Source organism: Prunus dulcis, chromosome 6 (genome assembly GCF_902201215.1).
Source record: "Prunus dulcis chromosome 6, ALMONDv2, whole genome shotgun sequence".
NCBI classification, from domain to species: Eukaryota; Viridiplantae; Streptophyta; class Magnoliopsida; order Rosales; family Rosaceae; genus Prunus; species Prunus dulcis.
Window position 1 is genome coordinate 18,667,841 of NC_047655.1, and position 21,224 is coordinate 18,689,064.

A 21,224-nucleotide genomic window follows, 5' to 3' on the forward strand; every position below is an offset into this window, starting at 1 on the left:
ATTAGATCTGCAAATTGTCATGGCAGTGGCTTTGCTTGATGAAGAAAACCAGAGCCGTCGTGGTTCACAAGAAGGCCGTGGCCCGAATGCGGACAGACATAGACATTCTCGAGGTAAGAATCTTCTGAAAGATTATTTTATCCCAACTTCTTTGTACTTTTATGTTCATTTTCGAGCGTGATATAGAATGCAACCCCATTTGTTCAATAAAGTCATGCATGATATTTGCAATTATGATTAATACTTTGTTCAAAAGAAAAATGCTGTTGGAAATTTGGGACTTCTTCCCGAGCAAAAGTTCACAGCTGTTATACGAATGCGTATGGGTCATCTGTTGATCAGTGGATGAGATTGCCCAGATGGGGAAGTCCACTGCTTTGGAGAGCTTGGTGAGATTTTGTGATGCAGTCGAAACTCTGTACACCAGGGAGTACCAACGCAAACCTACGCCCAGGGACCTCCAACGGCTTCTACAAAAAGCCGAAGCTTGAGGATTTCCAGGAATGATTGGTAGCATCGACTGCATGCACTGACAATGGAAGAATTGCCCAACTGCTTGGCAATGAGATTCTGGAAATAGGAAAGGGCAAAAAAGTATCATCCTTGAAACCGTTGTTGGATTCGATACATGGGTTTGGCACGCCTTCTTCGGAGTTGCCGAATCTCAAAATAACTTGAATGTCCTGGGTCAATCCCCGATGTTCAACGATGTTTTGAGAAGTGAAGCCCCGAATATCACCTATGAAATCAACAATATCGTATACCAAAATGGGTATTATCTAACTGACAACATCTACCCAAGGTGAACCACATTTGTTAAATCAATTCCGCATCCTCGATCCCAGAAGCAAAAATTATTTGCTGCCTATCAAGAGGGTTACAGAAAAGATGTGGAGAGGTGCTTTGGTATCCTCCAAGCCCGGTCGGCTATTATAAGAGGTGCGGCGCGTCTGTTTGATGAGGAGGTGCTAATCAGCATAATGATGACATGCATCATCCTCCATAACATGATTGTGGAGGATAAGTACGATTACGATGCTGCAAACATGTACGAACCGAATCCCATGAACACGCCCTTAACAAGAATTTATGAAAAACCCATGGGGCCAAATGGGGAAATCCCTAAACGCATACCATCAAATCTTATACACATACCTTTTAAATGCAATTCCTACATCAAATTCCTACATCAAATTTCTCACATCACCTTCCTCACCTTCTCATATCACATCTTACTTCCGCTGCGATGTCAAGAACCCATACGATTCTCCATCTTATTGCAGACTCACAGAAGCATGCGGTTAACCTAGACTCCTTCTTCTATCACCACCACCAAAGGTTCTACTCTTCATACGTCCTCCAAGATCAGATATTGCATATGCTGTGAGTGTGGAAAAGTATTTCATGACTCACTTACCAAGTTGGGCATTCGTCATATATATGCACCAACTTGAGGAGGAGTGTTGACGTGAGTCTCCTAATTAATCAAGGGATTTACTTTCCTATTTTTTATATAAGTGATAAATCATTGTACAATTAGGAGATACTTTCCTAATTCTTTACTATATCTAATTCCTTGTAAAACCATCATATGTAAACTCCTATATATACCTCCTTATGGAGAAGAATAAAGAACAACCTAAAGTATTCAAACCATATGGTTTTGGGGTGAAACCTCAACTTCCTTCATGATATCAGAGCGGGTTAGCCCACGTGTGAAAGCCCAATGGCCACACGTGCTTCACGTCACCCAATATGTGTTGTCCAAGTGTTAGGCTTGAAAATTCGCCACACGTGTGGGGGCGTGTGAGAATGTGAAGGTAAAAAGTCCCACATTGAAAAACTAAGAAACCTAGCAAGTGCTTATATGGAGTTGGATTACTCCCCCCATTGCCAATTGGTTTTGGGTGGAACATCAACTTCCTGCATGGTATCAGAATGGGTCAGTTGACTAGGCCCGGTTAAACCAAATCAAACAAACTCAAATCAAACAAAAACCGCAAATTAAATCAAAATCAAACAAACCCCAAATTTAAAATAAAATAAAAAAAGTGACCGATGTGGAATTGGTTGCACGTGTGGCCCACTAAAAAGTGGTCATACGTGAGGAGGAGTGTTGAAGGATACACGAGTCCCACATCGGAAACTTAACAAAATAGAAAGTCCCATATAATAAATGATTTCACTCCTAATAACATCGAGGCCTTTTGTATAAAACCCCGCACCTGCTAAACAGGTGTTTAAGTTGGGGACAATATCGATGTTGCTAGTGGTGGGCCAAGGGTCCGTCCATCTGAAATCTTAACAGGTTCAATAGGCAAACTAGTTGGGTAAGATTCAAAAGTTGAACACACAATTCAACTCATTCCTATGATGGTTAGTGTGTTGTTTGTTGATGTGAAGGTTATGCTTTGCATTTAATGACACTAATATCTTATTAAGAGGAGTTTAGACAGAAAACTCTTAATTGGTGTCACCTATATGGGAGTAAATGTGGTGTCACATTTATGATAACGAAAAAAGGCTAAATTCTCTAAAGCTTTCATGGAACTGGGATATGTTCAGGACCAAAATGAACAAAAACGTATGAACTAACGTTTGTTCAGATGTTATATGTGTGAGACATATTGTCTAGGTTTACTATAGCGGTGAACAGTTCAAGATCAATTATATCCATTGCGTCACCAAGCAAATCCGATATGTTTTCACTAGGGTAAGTTCAAGTCCAAAAGACACTTTTCATGATGTATATAACATCTGCTTCCTCTCAAATGCATTACATTCATTTAGCACTATAAGTATAACATTTCAAATGTGGGGTCTAGAATTTCGATTCAAATGTGGGGTATTGTTGGAAGTTTGAATGAAATTCAAGAACATTTGTCTCACATTGGTAGAAAATAGAAAGAGTGAGGTCTTTATAAGAGTGAGAAGTCTTTACACTTAGTAAAGTCCCACACTTAGTAAATGGAAGTGGGCTAAGTGGAAGCAAATTGGGCTTCAAAAAACGATTTGGGCTTTGAATATTATATAAAATTATATAATATTTAATGGTAAAAAAGATGGGCTTTGGGCCTTGGGGCACTTTCAGATTTAAATTAATTTTTTTGTTTCGAATTAATAATTTTTTATTAATTTGGATTAGTTTAATTAACTGTTTGCTAAAAGTTGTGACCCTTCTGATAAGGTTTCAGAGTTTTATTTAAATCGAACAAGGCCTCATTCGTAAAACACAGAAAAAAGCATTCTACAAGCATTTCATCTTGTCTGAGAGGAAAACAAAAAACGTTTGCCAGATTCTAAGTCCGAGTGCTAGGGCTTAGAATACAGATAGTTGAATTCTGGAGGCAGTCACCTGTAGAACTTCAAGCACGGAGAAGGGGTGAAATTACTGTATTTAGGACATTGTATCAAATCTGCAAGCCTCTATCTCGAATCCAAATCAGTTTAATTTATTGTTTATATACTACATTATGTATTACAGTTTGTTACAAATTCTGTTTATATATTTGTTTTAATTAGTCACTGATTGTTGTTTTTCCAACATGGATAAGAACATATATTAAGTTGGTGGAGGCGTGATCCTTCAACGCTTGCACATAACAAGCAATTGCAAACAACTCTTAATTAAAATTTGCTTCGCATCATGACCCCTTTCAATAGTTTGGGCTTTATTTATCCCTATCCAGCTACCAAAGTACTCTAATTTCAGCATACAAACAAACCCATTCATAACCAATATATTTCTGCCGGTTGACTTCAAGACACGAGGGGCAATCAAACCTGGTGTGTTTGGGACCAACAATCTCATTTTTCCACTTTATATATTATGGAATTTAAGATTACAACTGCTCACTTAAGTACACACTAAAATATACACACGTTAGGATACGATCATATACTAACATTTTTCCACTTCATCTCATAATAAGAAGATTTAATTCGCAGATAAAGTTTCCCCAATTTCCTACAGTTCATAACCTGGGAAACTGGCGTTTTCGGGCACGTGCAGATCAAACAAGAGGCAAGCTGTTCCGGCAAGTCCTTGAAAAAGGGAATAGGCATGTTCAGCCCCATGAGCGTCCCCCACAGTCACAAGTTCTCTACCATTGTGATACAAGAAGCTTGCGAATGCCTTTGATCTCCCTTCATATATGGTTTCCCCGGTCAGACGGTAGAGAGAAAGGAAGGCATAGGCATTCCCAGCCACACCATCAGCAAGTCCTACCTTCTTCAGCAAGCCATTCTTCCACACAACTTCTCCTGCTTCTATCGCAGCATCACGAAATTCCCTGTCCCCTGGAAACACCTAAAGAAGAAAAGAGACAAGCAGCCATTAATTCGTCTAGATTAGTAGACAGACAGACAAACAAGAAATACACACATACATGGACCATTTTGTGCTAGCAAACTTCGAGGATTTTGGATTCAGAAGAAAAGGCCAAGCACCATAACATAAATTCTCAATGCATTGTACACAATTGAGGGCAATGAATGGACCTCTATACTTTGAAGCCTTGCTAAAGGAAAATGTTAAAGGGATCATATCTTCTGACCACATTCACTCAGTATTATAATTAAACTATCAATTAACCTACCAACGGTCACTTTATGTGATTAATTATATCATGTAATCCCTCCAGCATTATTGCATTAGGAAAAGTAAATTTGTGCAGGAGAGGCAACCAACCTGTGATGCCTTGCACAGGGTTATGGCCATGCCAGCTGCACCATGAGACCAATGCACAAACTTGTCTCTGGGGTTCCCTTCACTTGAAGGGTAGTTTCCACTATGAGGGAACCTATTAGCCATCATATATCTGAGAGTTGCCTTCACATCCTCTGCATCCTCTTTAGAAAGTGGGAAGTGAAGTAGGACTTGCAAAATTCCAGCCAGGCCATTGGCTGCCCCTAAATACCTTGTCCCATGCCACCTGTACATGAGTGGGCAGGAAGGGTTATCAGATGCACCTGCCCTACCTCCAGCCAACACAGCATCCACCACAGGCATTAGAAGATCACTTGGCACCTTCTCTTGTCCAAGATACTTGTTTATGAACAAAGCTGCCCATAAAAAACCAGCTCTGCCATGTAGAAGATCATATGACATTCCAAAACCACCTTCCTCTGGCCCAACTGAGAGGGCCTTCTCTTGTGCTACCTATACATGATCAACCAAATAAGTGTTACATAAACCGGCACCTAATCTTCCTGCTTTAAAGGTTCGATCAAAACAAAATTTAGAGCAGATACATTGAACCATCCAACCCAACTGACTGGCCATTATCAACCATACAAGTTTTAAAGTAAAGATAATTTTGAGGGAGGTGCTAACTACATTAGTTGGTAATTTAAGTCCCTGACATCTTGCAAACTTATCCTAATAAGAGCAATTTTGCTCACTACGTTAAACTTATCCTAAGAGGGGAAAACAATCCACTCCATCTCTAGGATTGGGAAGGAGCTGATCCAAAAACAGGAAAAGTTTGCCCCGGCACAGACACAAATTATAATTAACAGACAGACACATAAACCCTCCTGTGTTTTAATTGCAGATAAGCTTCCATATAAAGTTGCATGTATTAGCACAGACGGTTGGTTTAATTTTCCGTACAAGCAACATCTTTTGACTTTGTAGAATGTATAGATTTTAAAACTTGATACGAACATCATTTCAAGTATTAATATATTGAAACCTTGGCACAGAGGCAAAGACTTCTAGTCGGGAACTTCAATTTTGAAGAAATATACGCCTACATATATTTATCATAAGAAAAACTGTCATTGTAGGAAGCGCATAAATATCAAACCAAGGTGGTAAGCTGGGGCAGAAATGTGGTAAGCTCATGTCAACAGGTGACCTGATATTTCCAACGGGCCAAAGAGAAAGGAGGGAAAAAAAAGAGTACAGATATTCCAAGTTAGATTTTTTTGGTAAGAATATACTCCAAGATTTTATGAGAGATTCTATTAGTACCATTTTTATTGACCACTTTGTTGATCGCCTCTTTAATACAAGTTGGCAAATAGCATTATTGTATATTACAAAATCCATAAATAGATAGGTAATAGAAGTTGTACTAAAAATACGACAGAGATGCCAGTGTGGTATAGCTCAGTTGGTTAAGCTCTTCCACTTTCACTCATGTGCGCAGAGGTTCGAAACCCACATACACCCGATGAATATTTGTGTAAAATTCCCTCCCTCAATCGCTTGTACTCAATAAAAAAACAACAGAGATATTAAGATGAATTGGAGACTTAGATCGATATCTATACCTCAAGGAAAAGGTTCAAATACAAGTCACGCCTTTGATGGTCGCCAATCAAATTGGCCACTACAGCTCCAATGGCATAAACTCCTCCCCTACCACATAAAAACGTCACGTGCCTGCATAAACCAAGAATGTCCATTAATAATAAAGACAAATTAGCTCAAATATCCTTGGCATATCCTGCCTCAAAAATGGGAAGAAGGTAATTCCATGTTATTTTAATTTACGAATTTTGTTTTCTGTTTTTAAAGGTCTTTCATATTGTGATTACTTCACTTATTACTAACTAAAAAATGGGGTGGATCTGGTTTGGGGTGGGGTGGGAAGAGGGCGGTTGATAATTAAAGTGGGAGGGACTTCACGGGGAAGGAGGAAGACAGACAGAGACTTAATTTATTATGTGTAATCAATTAATATTTTATTAATATATTTAATAAGGGTAAGCAAGTGACACTTTTATTAATATATTTAATAAGGGTAAGCAAGTGACACTTGTCATGCTGAAAAGGAAGAAGGCCCAACAAAATATATGTAATTACTTCAGCTCAGTAACTCCCAACCCCCAACTCCCAACTGACAAGACCCGTAACAAAACATTTAACGTAATTTACCTTGTGGACGCACGTTCGACGGTCACGCACTTGTCGACAATCTCTGCGGACAGCACCAAGTCCTGCCGGTTACCAGTTGCCTCGTAAGACCTCAAACACGTAAAAGCCGTACCAAGCAAACCCGTATACACTGTCGGATCCAATACCATACCCGTCCGCAGACCCGAACCCGAATCCCCTCCTCCTTCCCACGTGGCATGTACCACCTGCATCCGAAATTTAAAAATAAATAAATAAAAATCCAAAAAATTAAAGGAGGTGAGGCGATTTCTGAGTTCAAATCTCACCAACGATAGGTGTTGAATTACGAAGCTGACCTCAACATACGACATGTAACATACCTGGTCCTTGAGAGACACAGCTGCTCTGAGAAAAGTCTCGCTGGGAAGTGACCAGTTGGGAGCCGTTGGATCAATCAAATCCAGCCGTTCGTTGTTGGCATCCTCATGACCCTCCGGAGACGACGTTAACTCCACCCCAAACGACATGTTTTCGCTCTCTCTCTCTCTCTCTCTCTCTCTCTCTCTCTCTCTGCTTTCTTCGTGTTTGGGTTTTGAGCTTAATTAGCTGGGAAAAAGCGCACGTATACGGCAACGGATATATGTAGGGGGAGTTTGGGAGAGGGAAAGGTGTTGATCTGATTGTATGGTGTGGCGGTGCACCGTGGAGAGATATGCTTCCCCGCCTACCACGTAAGCTAATTATTACATTGTACGATTAAATTGCCATATTTTATTACCCCTTTTTTTAAAATTGTTTTTATCAAATATTTTATTACCGTTTGATGCATGCGAATCACATTCCTCTCTCGCAATTTGGACAAGTAACAGTAGAGAGATATTATTCCATCAGAGAAAGAAGAAACGAGATAAGGGTATGATATATTATTGACTGTACGGTCCACTTTCTTTAATTAATTAAAGTTATTTTTGGACCCACGATTTTAACGTGTGCCACTAAATTGGCAATTTTATGTTTCATGGTGGAAAATCTACATGAACATGAAGTCCATTTTGACAGAAAATTTTATATGAAACGGGGCAATTATAGTTTGTCATATATAAAAATTATTATGCGTGACATATCGTGCTGTTTTATATAAGTGTTTCTTGTGAAACATGATACTTGTAACTTTTGTCTTGTCAATGAGGTGATATTTTATGATTTTGAAAACGATATTGCAAATATGATTTTGAAAATGATATTGCATGTATGATTTTGAAAATGATATTTTACACACATGACACACGCAAGGTAAGAATTTCTACTTCCGAAAGGCGTATTTTCATTTTGAATGACCAAAAGGCCTAAAATGATCGGTCCATAATGATTGTAAGTTGAAACCATATAATATATGATGTAAAAGGTGGGGGGTTTTCTGTGCCCCGCTAAAAACGTTGTCTAAAAAAAAAAAAACAATTTTGGGAGACAATAAGGATAAAAAGATCTAATCGTATTTTTATGTGGGTCAAGATATTGAGGTGGACGGTGGTGGTGTGATAGACCACAAAGTATAGTTATGTGGCTTTCGAAAAATATATATATATATATATATATATATATATATATATAGCTATGTGGGGTAAATTGTAAAACTATAAACTGTAAAGACCTGGCTTTGCTTGTCAGCTCTCCCTTTCCCTTTTCTTTTGTTTTTACTTCCAATATTAGAAAAATTAGCTATTACACATAACAATCCTTACTAATTAGGATTTGAGACATAGAGAATTTATTTTTGGATTTTAATATCTAGAAATTAAATTTTGTTTGGATTAAGCCAAAGAGGATGCCCAGATTTGTTGGACCTGCCTAAATTACAAAGTTAAAATACAATTTTACCCTTTTTGTTTAAAAGCCTAACCAAAATTAGATCTCTCTCATCGATCTCTCTCTGCTGGAAGTTGAGGTCAGCCTAACGGAGTTTAGGTCCTCGACCTGGCCGACTCCATAGCCTTCTCATCTCTCTTCGGCCTCTCCTTGTTGGAGATCAAGATAAATAAGATGGCAGTAGGAAGAGTTTTTGTTCCTAACAAGACATTGGTCTCCTCTCCCAAGTTTCCAACATGTTATTTTCCTCTCCCAAGTTCCCAACAAACAAAAAGGCGTGCTCTCCTCTCCCAAGTAACCAAGTTTTCAACATTCATTTTCCCAAATTGATTATTTTTTCTTTGCCCAAATTGTTTCTTCACTTGTTCTTTACAACTTATTCTTTCCTTTGCCAAGGCCAAACTGTGTGCTCTCTCTGATCCTATCCACTCCACGCCACACCATCTCTCTCATATTACAAAGTACTTGGAATTTGAAGCCATGATATGATTGCAAGAAGAAACAAAGAAAATTAGGAGGTGAATCCCTAATTTGTCAATGCTTTCCATATATTATTTGTGTAGTTATTTTAATAAACATTTATTCATATATTATTTTTGTAGTTATTTTACCAGACTTTTTTGCTGGTTGATGATTGTACTTGCTTGAATTCTTGATCGCTGCTTGTTGATGTTTGTACCTAGTTTAGTTTTTTTATCTTCAATTTTTTTTTTTTTTGGTATGCAAAAGACAATTTAATGGCTATGACTATGTGAAAATAGATGTAATTTGACAGGACCCGATCCAAATTCCTCTTTGGAATCCGAGCGGGACCCTGTGCATGTCCGACACCTGGCGGATGTCGGGCACGAATGACCTAATTGCCCTTCTATACAAAGCACAATAAAATAACAAGGTTGACTTCTACCGAAAAATCGGCAGAGTCTCCCTTGTAACTGGATCAATACCAAAACATTTACACCTGCCACACAAGTATATATATATATATACAACCAACTGCAAGCATACGTATATATACATTCTAATAGTTAAATTCTAAGTTTATGGCAAAATATCAGAGCGACTACTAAGAATTTACAAAGGAGTTAATCCTTTTACAAAACAAAAGTCCTACATCAAAAAGGAAAGCGCGAAGGTGGAAAACGGCCCAGTGGTGGATCCCTGTGCACGCCTACTGCCTAGGGGCGCAAAACATTAAAAAGGGTGAGTGGACCCAAAAACAAAGTTTAGAAAATAGCATATGAACATACTAACCCCACTGTAAAAACAGTTATAAAAACTAAATTATTCTCTTTATTTCTGAAATCAATGCACTCATATAATTATACATGTATATAAGCCAAGCATACTCATGGTCAACATCAATTTCTTAAGGCATTGAAAACAGTTTAAAACTACCACCTAGGTGTACCCCTTATTTCCGTCAATTCCTAATATCCTTCAATTCCTTGCATCAACATGGGTGATACGTACTCGCAGGTCTCAGTGACACAAGGTCAGTCCGAGCCGCAACTCCCAGGATTCAGGAGACCGTAGTCCACCTGATCCGCATTACTCGCTCCACACGAGTTCGAGTACCAAAGAACTCGTGAGGCAACTGTCAAGCATGCTGACTAAACTGAAGGCTACCAATAAAATCCGAAAGCAACATTTGATCTGAAGGCAACATTTATACATCTGGGTACAAGGTGGTTTAGGAAAATATAAAGTTTCTGAAGAAAATCTGCTGAATAACTAAATTCCTGTAAACTCTAAAACTCTGCTACCATTTATCTGATAATCTGAGAATTAACTAGAATTTCTTTTCCTATATCCTTTAAAGGAGATTTTACTCGGCAGCATGCAAAACAAAATATGTAAAAGCATATAACAGCTTGTAAAACACTAATCTTTAAATAAAACTTATTCAAGATCAAATATTGTAACTGAACTGCTTAAATTCATTTCTAAAAACAAAGAGTCCACTCACAGATGGTTCGTGCTCGCTGGACCTCTTGAACGTCCCTCCTGCGGGTCAACTGGTGCACGGGTGCCTGATTCAATGACCACAATATTCTATTAATACCATATGCAATATAGTATTAATTAAAAAATCCTGAGCCCCGGCTCCTAGAAGTACGTGCGTCAGATTAAAGTTGTTCCTATGACCATAAAGCTTTCCTTCCACTTGGAATAGTTTAGCAGTATTTTGGGACTCAAAAAGCGCTAAAGTCCCAAAAAGTCAACCTGGGACCCCACGGGTCCATGACCTCGCAATTATGATTCGGAAGCCTCTAGAAGTTCCAATATACTTAGGACACATGTCCCGAGGGTTTGGTCTCGATCGGACGGTCAGATTGATCACGATCGTACAATCGCACGATTTCTAAACCTTAGCCCTAGGGTTCGCGATTTCGAAGTATCCGGGACTCCGATTCACGATCCGTCGAATCCTAAACGATTCTGAAATTGTCTAGAGTAACATATCTGAAAAAGATTACGATCCAACAGCTCCACCATATTGAACCCGGAAATCGCACAATATGCAACAATCCGTTCGAGGCTCAAACGGTATCCAAATTGAGATCCGTGAATTCCTACGCGCTCGTGACAACTTAAGGATCTCATCGAGACACAGTGCCACTTCAATACCCTCGCCCATGCCCGCCACACGCGCTGACAGCACTGGGTGCCCAAAGCGATTACGCATTGCGGGAAAATCTCAAAATAGTGGCTCCAAACTCCTACCCTAGGTATAACACCCTATTTGGAGCCACTTTTGTTCTTGGACCTATCCCAAAAACTGACCAAAAATGGCAAGAATCGAGATCCCAAAATCGGCCAAATTTCCAATTCGAAAATCAATTACCTACGTTCAAAATCGATGCCATCCTACCCAACCATCAGCTAGAGCGCGGAAAATAGGTAGAAATCCATACCTTGCTCGTCAAATTTGGAGAAGAAATGAGAAAGAAGGAGTGGTTTGAATTTTTGGAAAAATCGGCGCGATTTTTGCAGATTTCGGCGACACCGGTGGAGGAGCGGAGCGGCCGAGGGCTGGGACTTGTAGAGGATGATGAGCTGGTTCTTTTGGGACTGGTACCGACGAAGATGGCGACCGAACGTGGTGGTGGCGAGGAGAAAACCGATCGGCTGTTTAAGGGAGAGAGAGAGAGAGAGAGAGAGAGAGAGAGAGAGAGGTTTTTAAAAAATCTAATTTTTCAAATTACCGTTTTGCCCCTCAGAGTATTTTAACCGTATTTTATTCGTTAAATCTCCAATTCAAGCCCACTTCGTGTCTACGGACTCATTTCGTTGTGCTCTACGCAACGGTGTGTGTGATATTGTCAAATTCCTTCTCGGTCAAAAAGTCAACTTTTCTTTAATAAATTATTCCAAGGGCAAAATTATCTTTTCTTCTTAATAAATTAATAATTAACTAGTAATTTGGGTTTGGGTTATTACATAATTGATGCCCCTAAGGATGGTTTTTGTTTAATTTATGGATTTTAAAATTTTAAAATTTGTTATTATAAGGCCTCATCAGTTTTCTTTGCACATATGAGAACTTTTGGTTTTTCTAGAAACTGCAGTGCATTTTTCGATCTTCTTCTTTTATTGTAGTATTCATGTTTTGGATGTGAAGCTCAGTTTTTCTATCGTTGAGGTATGTTTTTTAAAGTTAATGAAAATTATGTATTTGTTTCATTAGTGGATATTCCTTTGTAATTGTCATTCAATGCTTGTTTTCATGAAGTTTTTGGTTTGTTGTTTTGTTGGTGCTGTAAGATTGATCAGAAACTGTAGTGCAGTTTCCTGTTTCATAATTCAAATTTAGAATAATTATTCCAAGTCTATGGGAATGTTACAACTGCACATCAACTTATATGTGTTTGGAATTTAGTTTTATTACTTTGATCATGGCTTTGCCTTTTGGTTTCTATTCAAATTTGAACATTTTTTTTCATAAACGGCACTGCAATTTCTGTTTGTTGCAATTTTTATTATTATAAGAAATTGCAGTGCAGTTTCCTATTCCATATTTTGATTTTAGAATAATTTTTCCAAGCCTATGGGAATGTTACAAATGCTCATCTACTTATATGTGTTTTGAACTTAGTTTTAGTACTTTGATCATTGCTTTGCCTTTTGGTTTTTTTTTTTTTTTTTTTCACATTTGAGCATTTTTTTTTTCATAAACTGCACTGCAGTTTCCATTTGTTGCAGTTTTTTTTAATCAGAAACTGCAGTGCAGTTTCCTATTCCATATTTCGATTTTAGAACAATTTTGGGAATATTACAATTGTTCATCACTTAAATGTGTTTTGAACTTAGTTTTCATACTTTGATAATGGCTTTGCCTTTTGGTTTCTTTGCAAATGTGAGCAGATGTTTTGTCATAAAATGCACTGCAGTTTCCGTTTGTTGCAATTTTTATATATAAGAAACTGCAGTGCAGTTTCCTGTTCTATATTTCAATTTAAGAATAATTTTTCCAAGTCTATGAGAATGTTACAATTTCTCATTTACTTGTATGTGTTTTGAACTTTTGATCATGGCTTTGCCTTTTCATTTCCATTTCCGTTTTAGTACTTTCATCATGGTTTTGCCTCCTCACTTATTAGTAGGTGTATTTTTGCCTGCATTGCAGTTTCCTTTTAGTACTTTCATCATGGTTCTGCATTTTGGTTCCTCACTCATTACTATGTTTATTTTTCCCCATACTCTGCAATGTAGTTTTTGTTTCTATAAATTTATTTTTTGTTGCAGTTTTTTTGTGAATATGTGTTGAAATAAATTTTTTTTTAAACCGATGATTGTTTATATAAATATTATGTAATTGAATAAATATCACAAAAACAAGTTTGGTGTAGTGGTTTGTGAGTGAGGCTTCTTCCTTTGTTAGTCAAGGTTTGAGTCCCTTCAATAAAGGGCAATGGAGTTGGTCACCAATTGGCCGGAGATGGGTGGCGGCAGTAGTGGAGGTGGTGGCAGCTGACCGGAAAGGGGTTGGCCGGCAGCAGGTGGTGGTGATTGGCCGGCGACGGCGGCAGGTGGTGGTGATTGGCCGGCAACGGTGGCAAGTGGTGGTTGTTGGCCAGCGACGGCAACGGCGGCAATATCTGGCCTGCGGTGGTGGCAACTGATCGGAAGGGAGATTGCCGAGGTGGAATTATAAAATTTTCACATTTTTTATTTGAAGTTTATATGAAATATTTGTAATTTCATAAATCCATACACACGACTAAAATGAGTAAAGAGATCACTGCCAAAAAAAGAAAAAGGTAAAACGATGAAACCTCACTACAAAAAAGAGATAGGCTAGATGCAACGCTAGAAACCCGTCGTGAAAGGTCAAGCATACGTCGCAAATGCCTTTTTAAGATGGTCTTGTGACGCTTGTTCACGAGTCGCAACCAAATGGTGTCGCAAAAGGTTCTATTGCTTATTACGACGGTTTTACCCGTCGTGAAAACCAATTCCAACGGCAGGCGTAGCGTCGCAACCGTTTCTTTGTTGGATTTAAAAATAATTGTTACAACACTTTTTACCCGTCGTAAATAGTAATAACGACGGCTATTGAATGTAGTAAATACAAATACATATCCAACAAAAACAAAATTTACGTCATTTGTTTTTAATATTCACAATAAGAGTAAGACACTCACCAAAACTAAAATAACATAGTGTATTATGATATATTCAAGTAGTTTTAGTAATTACTAACATTAATATAATAACAAAACCATTCATGTATCACTGTTATATTTGATATATTAACTAAACATAAGTAATAATCGCGGAAAGAATAATTTAAAGTCAAAGGGTGAACAACATTATCTCTAAAGTGAATAAACATATTTTTGATTTCAAATGCCCAAACAAAGTTCACAAGATTATACTAAGAGAATTATGATTGTCTTTGATCCTTCACCCAAACCTGAAAAAAGAAATTTAAAAACCATTAAAAAATTATTTTAAAAAATTACAATTTTTCTTGAGTCGTAAATATTTGTGAACATACCTTTAATGAAAACAATTGCTTCATGCTTTTATGCTTCTGGGTCAAATTGATGTTGTTGTTCACTACTCACACTAAGTCTTCGTTGGTGCAGGCTTGACTGAATTATACTCACAAATGAATGGATAATGAATTTAAAATATGGAACCACAGCATGCTAAAAATAAAAAAATAAAAAATTTAAGATTAGTACTCTTACCTTATTTTTCGTTTGAGCAAAAGAAGTACGACCGGTCCTATGAGGGGCACTTCCTAGTGCACGATTAGCCTTATTTGCTTTATAACATTCCTACAAGATGATTAATTCGGTCAACATTCATTACTACTATAAACTCAGTAATTGTATCTTATGTCTATGTACCTTAACATCAGGCAGACCTCAATACTTTACAAGTATCTTCCATTGGTCTGTAGGGACTTAAGGAGGAGTGATGGCTAAACGCTCTTCATTGGTCTCATATTTGTCATACCATTCTTTCTTAAGCCGACATTTCCAATCTCTCCATCTGTTACCAACTACCTTTAAGCAATGGGGTCTATATGCATTAGGGACATCAGTGTTATCCTACAATTAATAGATAGTAACCATTAAAAATACTAGCATTTAACCAAAAAAATAATACTAGCAGGTTTGAAATCAGTGTTTTGTTGTTTACCTACACATCTTTCCAAATGTCATCTAATATATGATCAGGCATACCACTCCATGAAACTTTTGTCAGAGGGACCTTTCGGGCATTTTGCGCTATAACTACTAATTGTGTACTAAACTTTTGTGCATTTTCTTTTATTGGTTTCCATTTCCATTTAGTATTAAAATCAATGTGCAATTTTGTTCCAGTCCCCCACTCAGCAATAGAACAAGCAGCACCCCGACCGTTGATGGTAGGCTCAATTTCACCTAGAGTAAAACATTCAATATGATTTTAATGACGAAATAAATCACCAAATAAAGCAAAAAAAAACAATGGTTATTTGGCCCTAATAACCTGTTTCTCTGATGGCGTTATCAAAGGCTCGTCCTCATGACTAGGAGTAGACAAATTGGGATGACATTGTTGTGTCTCTAATTGAGATCCTGTCAGTCTCATAGTTGATGCTTGTTGTTGAGATTGAACCGACATAGATGGTGCTTGTCGTTGAGATTGATTCGATGTGGTAGGTTGAGGCCACCTAGATGCAACAAGTTGAGGCTGACACTGTCCACAGTATATTTTTAGAACAATTCTTCTCAATGTGCATGACATCGAGATTATGACGAATCAAATTATGCTTCCAATATGGTAACTCAGAAAAAATACTCATTCAGTACTCCTTAAATTGTCTTTTAACATAAAACCCGAAAAGTTTCAATGGTGCATGTCCTCATTCTCATGTGCCATCAAAGGACACTCTATCTTTTCGAAACCTATGACTTGTAGATAAAAATCGTCAGTGACCCATGTAACAATACTTTCTTCTATTAGTCAACCAAACAGATCTAGTGTCCTTATTGCAACAAGGACATGCTTTCGCACCTTTAGTGCTCCACCCCGAAAAATTTGCATATGCTGGAAAGTCACTGATTGTCCAGAATAATGCAGAATGTAGTTTAAACATCTGATTCTTGGAAGCATCATAAGTATCTACACCTTCATGCCATAATTCCTTTAACACATCAATCATTCGCTGGATATATACATCAATTTTATTACTAGGTGCATTCGGGCCATCTATAAGCACAGAAAAAATATAAAAAGGTTGCTTCATGCTCATTCATGGTGGCAAATTATAAGGCATGAGAATAACATGCCATGTACTATGAGCAGAGGCGGATGCACGTTGGGACAAGAGGGGTCGGACGACCCCTTGGAAGGCTAGAAATTTGGCAAGGGACTCCATGAAAGCCCCCTTGGACAGCTGCTGGAAGCCCCCTTGTATGCACACAAAGTGCTCGACGAAAGTCCCAAACGATTTGTGATGTCTGCTGCGCAGCTGCGCTGCGCCTTGCGCGTCCTTTTTTTTTAAAACGAGCCTTGCCAAACGACGTCGTTTGGTCCAAGGCTCAATCAAATTTTTTTTAATTGACCTAGCCTCAAAACGACGTCGTTTTGGGCCAGGTTTTTAAAAAAAAAAAAAAAAAATAGATAACAGCACAGCACAGATTCGTTCGACTCTGCCTCCAAACCTTTCATTCCCAATTCCACAGCTCCTCTTCCCATCCTCTCAAACCCTAACCTCTCCTAACCTCCCAACCTTCGACAACCTCTGTCAACTCTTCGCCGGTGGCCCAAGGCCGATCACCACCACCTTCTACCGCCGTCCGCCGCCCATTTTTTCAACTACAAGTAAGCATGGAAAATTTTATATTAATAATTATAGTGATAATATATATTGTTGATATTGATATTTTTTTTTATGTAATGAAATTTATGGATATGAATCATATTGATTGATTGAGTTTATGCTTGATTGAGTTTATGCTTGAAATTTATGGATATGAATCATATTGATATATTTTTTTTTTATGTAATTAAATTTATGGATATGAATCATAGTGATAATCATATTAATGTAGATTGATTGAGTTTATGCTTGATTGATAATATGAATTGATTGAGTATATTGAATATTGATTGCTATTTGATATGATAATTTGGTATATTGAATATTGATTGATATGAGTTTAGGGAGTATATTGAATATTGAGAGTGGGTTATTGAAATTTTCATATTCATATGATAATTTGGATAAAAATTAATGATTGATTGAATTAATTGATTTGTAGATTTATGGAACGATTCTTTAAAAGAAAATTATCTACGGATAGTTCTTCTCTGTCTAATCCGAGTAGTTCAAATGCAAGACCAATTGAAGTAGATGAGATCTTAGCTAATCTTTAGGCAGACCCTGAACTAAGAACTCGAATGATGGATTATAATCCTAATATTCGGGATGAGATCCGAAGAGCATATCTACAAAAGGGACCTTGTCAACCTAGAAGTTATAAATTCCCACAAACTAATCAATCAGGAATTAATAGATGCTTCATTGCTCATTGGTTTGATGATCATGATTGGTTGGAATATAGTATTGCTAAAGATGCTGCGTTTTGTCTTCATTGTTATCTCTTCAAATCTAATTTTGATCAAGTGGGTGGTGATGCATTCATTGGGGTAGGCTTCAATAATTGGAAGAAGGCGAAAGAAAGATTTAACCTTCATGTTGGACCGGTTGGTAGTGTTCACAACCAAGCTAGAGAAGTTGCTTACAATTTGATGCATCAAACTACACACATTGAAACAATTGTGATCAAACAAACAAGCCAAGCTTGCACGGCTTATCGCACTTGCTTGAATGCATCACTTAAGTGCACTAGGTATTTGTTGCGGCAAGGGCTTTCTTTTCGTGGTCATGATGAAAGTGCACAATCAAGTAATAAAGGGAATTATTTAGAGCTCTTGCAATTTCTTGCAGATCATGATGAAAAAGTTAAGGCCGTTGTGTTGGAAAATGCTCCGGGAAATTTAAAGTTAATAGCTCCTTCAATTCAAAAAGATCTTGTCAATTCTTGTGCTAAAGAAACCATTGATCTTATCTTGAGTGATGTAAAAGATAGATATTTTTCAATAATGGTGGATGAAGCATGTGATGTTTCAATAAAGGAGCAAATGGCGATGGTGTTGCGTTATGTGAATGACAAAGGACAAATAATTGAAAGGTTTGTGGGGGTTCAACATGTAACCGACACTACTTCAAGTGCACTAAAGGAAGCAATTGATGAATTCTTTTCTTCCGTGAATTTGAGCTTTTCCAAGCTACGAGGACAAGGTTATGATGGAGCTAGTAATATGAGAGGTGAGTTCAATGGCCTTAAGACAAAGATTTTGAGAGAACAACCTTGTGCATTTTATGTTCATTGCTTTGCTCATCAACTTCAACTAGCTCTTGTTGCGGTAGCAAAGAAAAACATTGATGTCAACTTTTTTTTCACAACGGCTAATAGTTTGGTTAATGTTGTTGGAGCATCTTGTAAGCGTCGCGATGCACTTAGAGCACAATACCAAGAAGAGCTTGTGAGAGCTTTTGAAGATGATTGTCTTATAACAGGGCGGGGCTTAAATCAAGAAAGGACTCTCAAACGTGCCGGCGATACACGATGGAACTCACATTATGGTACGTTGATTAGTATCATTTCTATGTTCCCATCTATGGTGAATGTGCTTCAAATGATTGTTGATGATAATCCTAATGATAGTTCGGGTGAAGCCTATAAGTTATGGAGAGAAATACAATCTTTTGAGTTTGTGTTTCACTTATTTGTAATGAAAGCTATATTGGGAATAACAAACACTTTGTCTCTAGCATTGCAAAAGAAAGATCAAGACATTGTGAGTGCAATGAATTTAGTGAAAACATGCAAGGAAAACCTGCAGTTGATGAGGGATAATGAGTTTGAAGAATTGGTTGAGCAAGCATCCTCGTTTTGTTACAAACATGATATTATAGTTCCTACCATGGATGAGGAATATGTAATTCGAGGGAGATCACGGCGTAATGCTCCAATGAAGACAAATTATCATCGTTATCGTGTGGAGATCTTTATTCATGTAATTGATGGGCAACTTGCGGAGTTAAATGATCGCTTCAACGAGGTAAGTACTGAGTTACTTACTTGTTTGGCATGCTTGAGTCCAAAAAATAACTTTGTGGCTTTTGACAAGCGAAAGCTAGTTCGTCTTGCTCAATTTTATCCTTATGATTTTTCGGATAGAGACTTATTGATGCTTGAAGATCAACTTGGTGTTTATGTTCATCATATGCGTTTGAGTAGTGATTTTTCTCAATTGGAAGGGATTAGTAGTCTTGCGGAAAAAATGGTGGAGAAAGGAATGCATGAAATATTTCCTTTTGTGTATTTGCTTCTTACATTGGCTTTGGTTTTACCGGTTGCAACTGCATCAGTGGAGAGGGCATTTTCCGCCATGAATATTATTAAAAATCCACTTCGCAATAGAATGGGAGATCAATGGTTGAATGATAGCTTGATTGTTTACATTGAGAGAGATGTTTTTGCTTGTATTGATAACGAAATTATAATGCAACGTTTTCAGAATATGAAAACTCGTCGTGGACAATTGTAACTTGTATTATTGGTTTTGTTATGAATTATGAATAGAAGTACTATCTTTCTATCTTTTTAGCATTATTTTCTTTGTAGAAAAATTTCAAAACTTTTACTCTAAGCCCCCTTGGCTACATAATCTTGGATCCGCCACTGACTATGAGGTATACCCATTGTTCTAAATGGGCTGAAACCATATGATGATAAACCAAGCCTAACATTATGAACTTCACTAGAAAAATCTGGATTCTTTGCATCAAATTCTTTCCAGGTGAGTCAACAGGGTGTCTTTCCATGCAGGTGAATAAATAAATAATAAATAAATAAATTCTCATCTCTCTTCTCCAACCCAGCCAACCCTCTCTCCCTCCCCATCGTTACCCCTGTACCACATAGATCTGACACAGATCTGGCGAGTCCAAAACTCCAGATCCGTCGAAGAAGAGAATGCAACCACGAAATCACTTTTCTTTTTTTTTTTTGTCTGAACCACGAATCCCACTGCATCCTGACCGTCTTCACCTACTCTAACTTAATCGCCACCAAATGGAGGAGAAGTTGTTGGAGATATTCAATGATCAGTGAGCAATTGGTGATATAATCAGGGCCAGAGTCATCAACTTGCCCTCCTTCATAACCAATACTGGAAGACGAACCAGAAACTGATATTGTAAGAGGAGAAGAATTAGTGCGCATCTTTGATGGGAGAATGGGCACTGCAACTTCAAAGTTAAGCGTTTGAATCACTTGCTGTATTGAAGGTCTGGAATTGTAATTTGGATGAGCACACCACAACCCAACAATCAACAAACAATCCATTTGTTTCTCATCAAAATCTCCACGCAATTTTGGATCAGCTGCTTCAATAACTTTTCCTTTTACATAAAGCTCCCAAACCCACTCTACCATATTGACTTGACTACCTCCAATTTTGGATTTATGGGCTTTCTTCCGTAGGAAATCTCCAAAGCAACAATTCTGAAGCTGAAGACGTCTGATTTCTTGCTTAATTGTCCAGTGTCAATATATTCAGGAGCCATGTAGCTTGTGGTTATCATCTGTGGCTCTTTTCTGTTGTCGAACTCGAAATCCCCAAGTTTTGTGTGGAAATCAGAATCTACCATAACATTGCTCGATTTGATATTCATGTGCAACAGAGGTTGCTGCAAAATTTCATGTAGATAGAGCAAACCCGAAGCCAAGCCTTGAACCACGAATCCCACCGCATCCTGACCATCATCACCGAATCCAGATCCGGAACGCCGTCGACGTCAACAATCTGGCGGTCAAAGGGCTGAAGAGAGACGACCTGGATCTCGGCCGTCGACGTCAACAACCTGGACCAGCTCGCGAAGGCTTGTAACGATGGGGAGGGAGAGAGAGAGAGGGTTGGCTAGGTTGGAGAA

The 21,224-nt window shown here is 37.9% G+C and overlaps 1 protein-coding gene across 1 annotated transcript; it reads right to left on the minus strand.

The window, feature by feature from the left end:
• Nucleotides 1–3,789: 3,789 nt before the first annotated feature.
• Nucleotides 3,790–7,569, minus strand: LOC117632055 (lanC-like protein GCL1). The gene is made up of 5 exons (XM_034365427.1): nucleotides 7,228–7,569; nucleotides 6,887–7,092; nucleotides 6,280–6,391; nucleotides 4,691–5,161; nucleotides 3,790–4,309 (listed from the first exon to the last, which is right to left on the minus strand). Exons 1-5 carry the CDS (start codon nucleotides 7,372–7,374, stop codon nucleotides 3,968–3,970), a joined length of 1,278 nt encoding a protein of 425 aa, XP_034221318.1. The 5' UTR covers nucleotides 7,375–7,569; the 3' UTR covers nucleotides 3,790–3,967.
• Between the last annotated feature and the right edge of the window lie 13,655 nt (nucleotides 7,570–21,224).

Excerpts from the sequence above, each read along its gene's own strand:
- LOC117632055 (XM_034365427.1), bottom strand. The coding sequence starts at position 7,374 with ATGTCGTTTGGGGTGGAGTTAACGTCGTCTCCGGAGGGTCATGAGGAT. Across the intron at positions 6,392-6,886 it reads GTCGAACGTGCGTCCACAAG|GCACGTGACGTTTTTATGTG; the intron begins GTAAATTACGTT and ends TGGTTTATGCAG. Across the intron at positions 4,310-4,690 it reads CCCTGTGCAAGGCATCACAG|GTGTTTCCAGGGGACAGGGA; the intron begins GTTGGTTGCCTC and ends TTTCTTCTTTAG.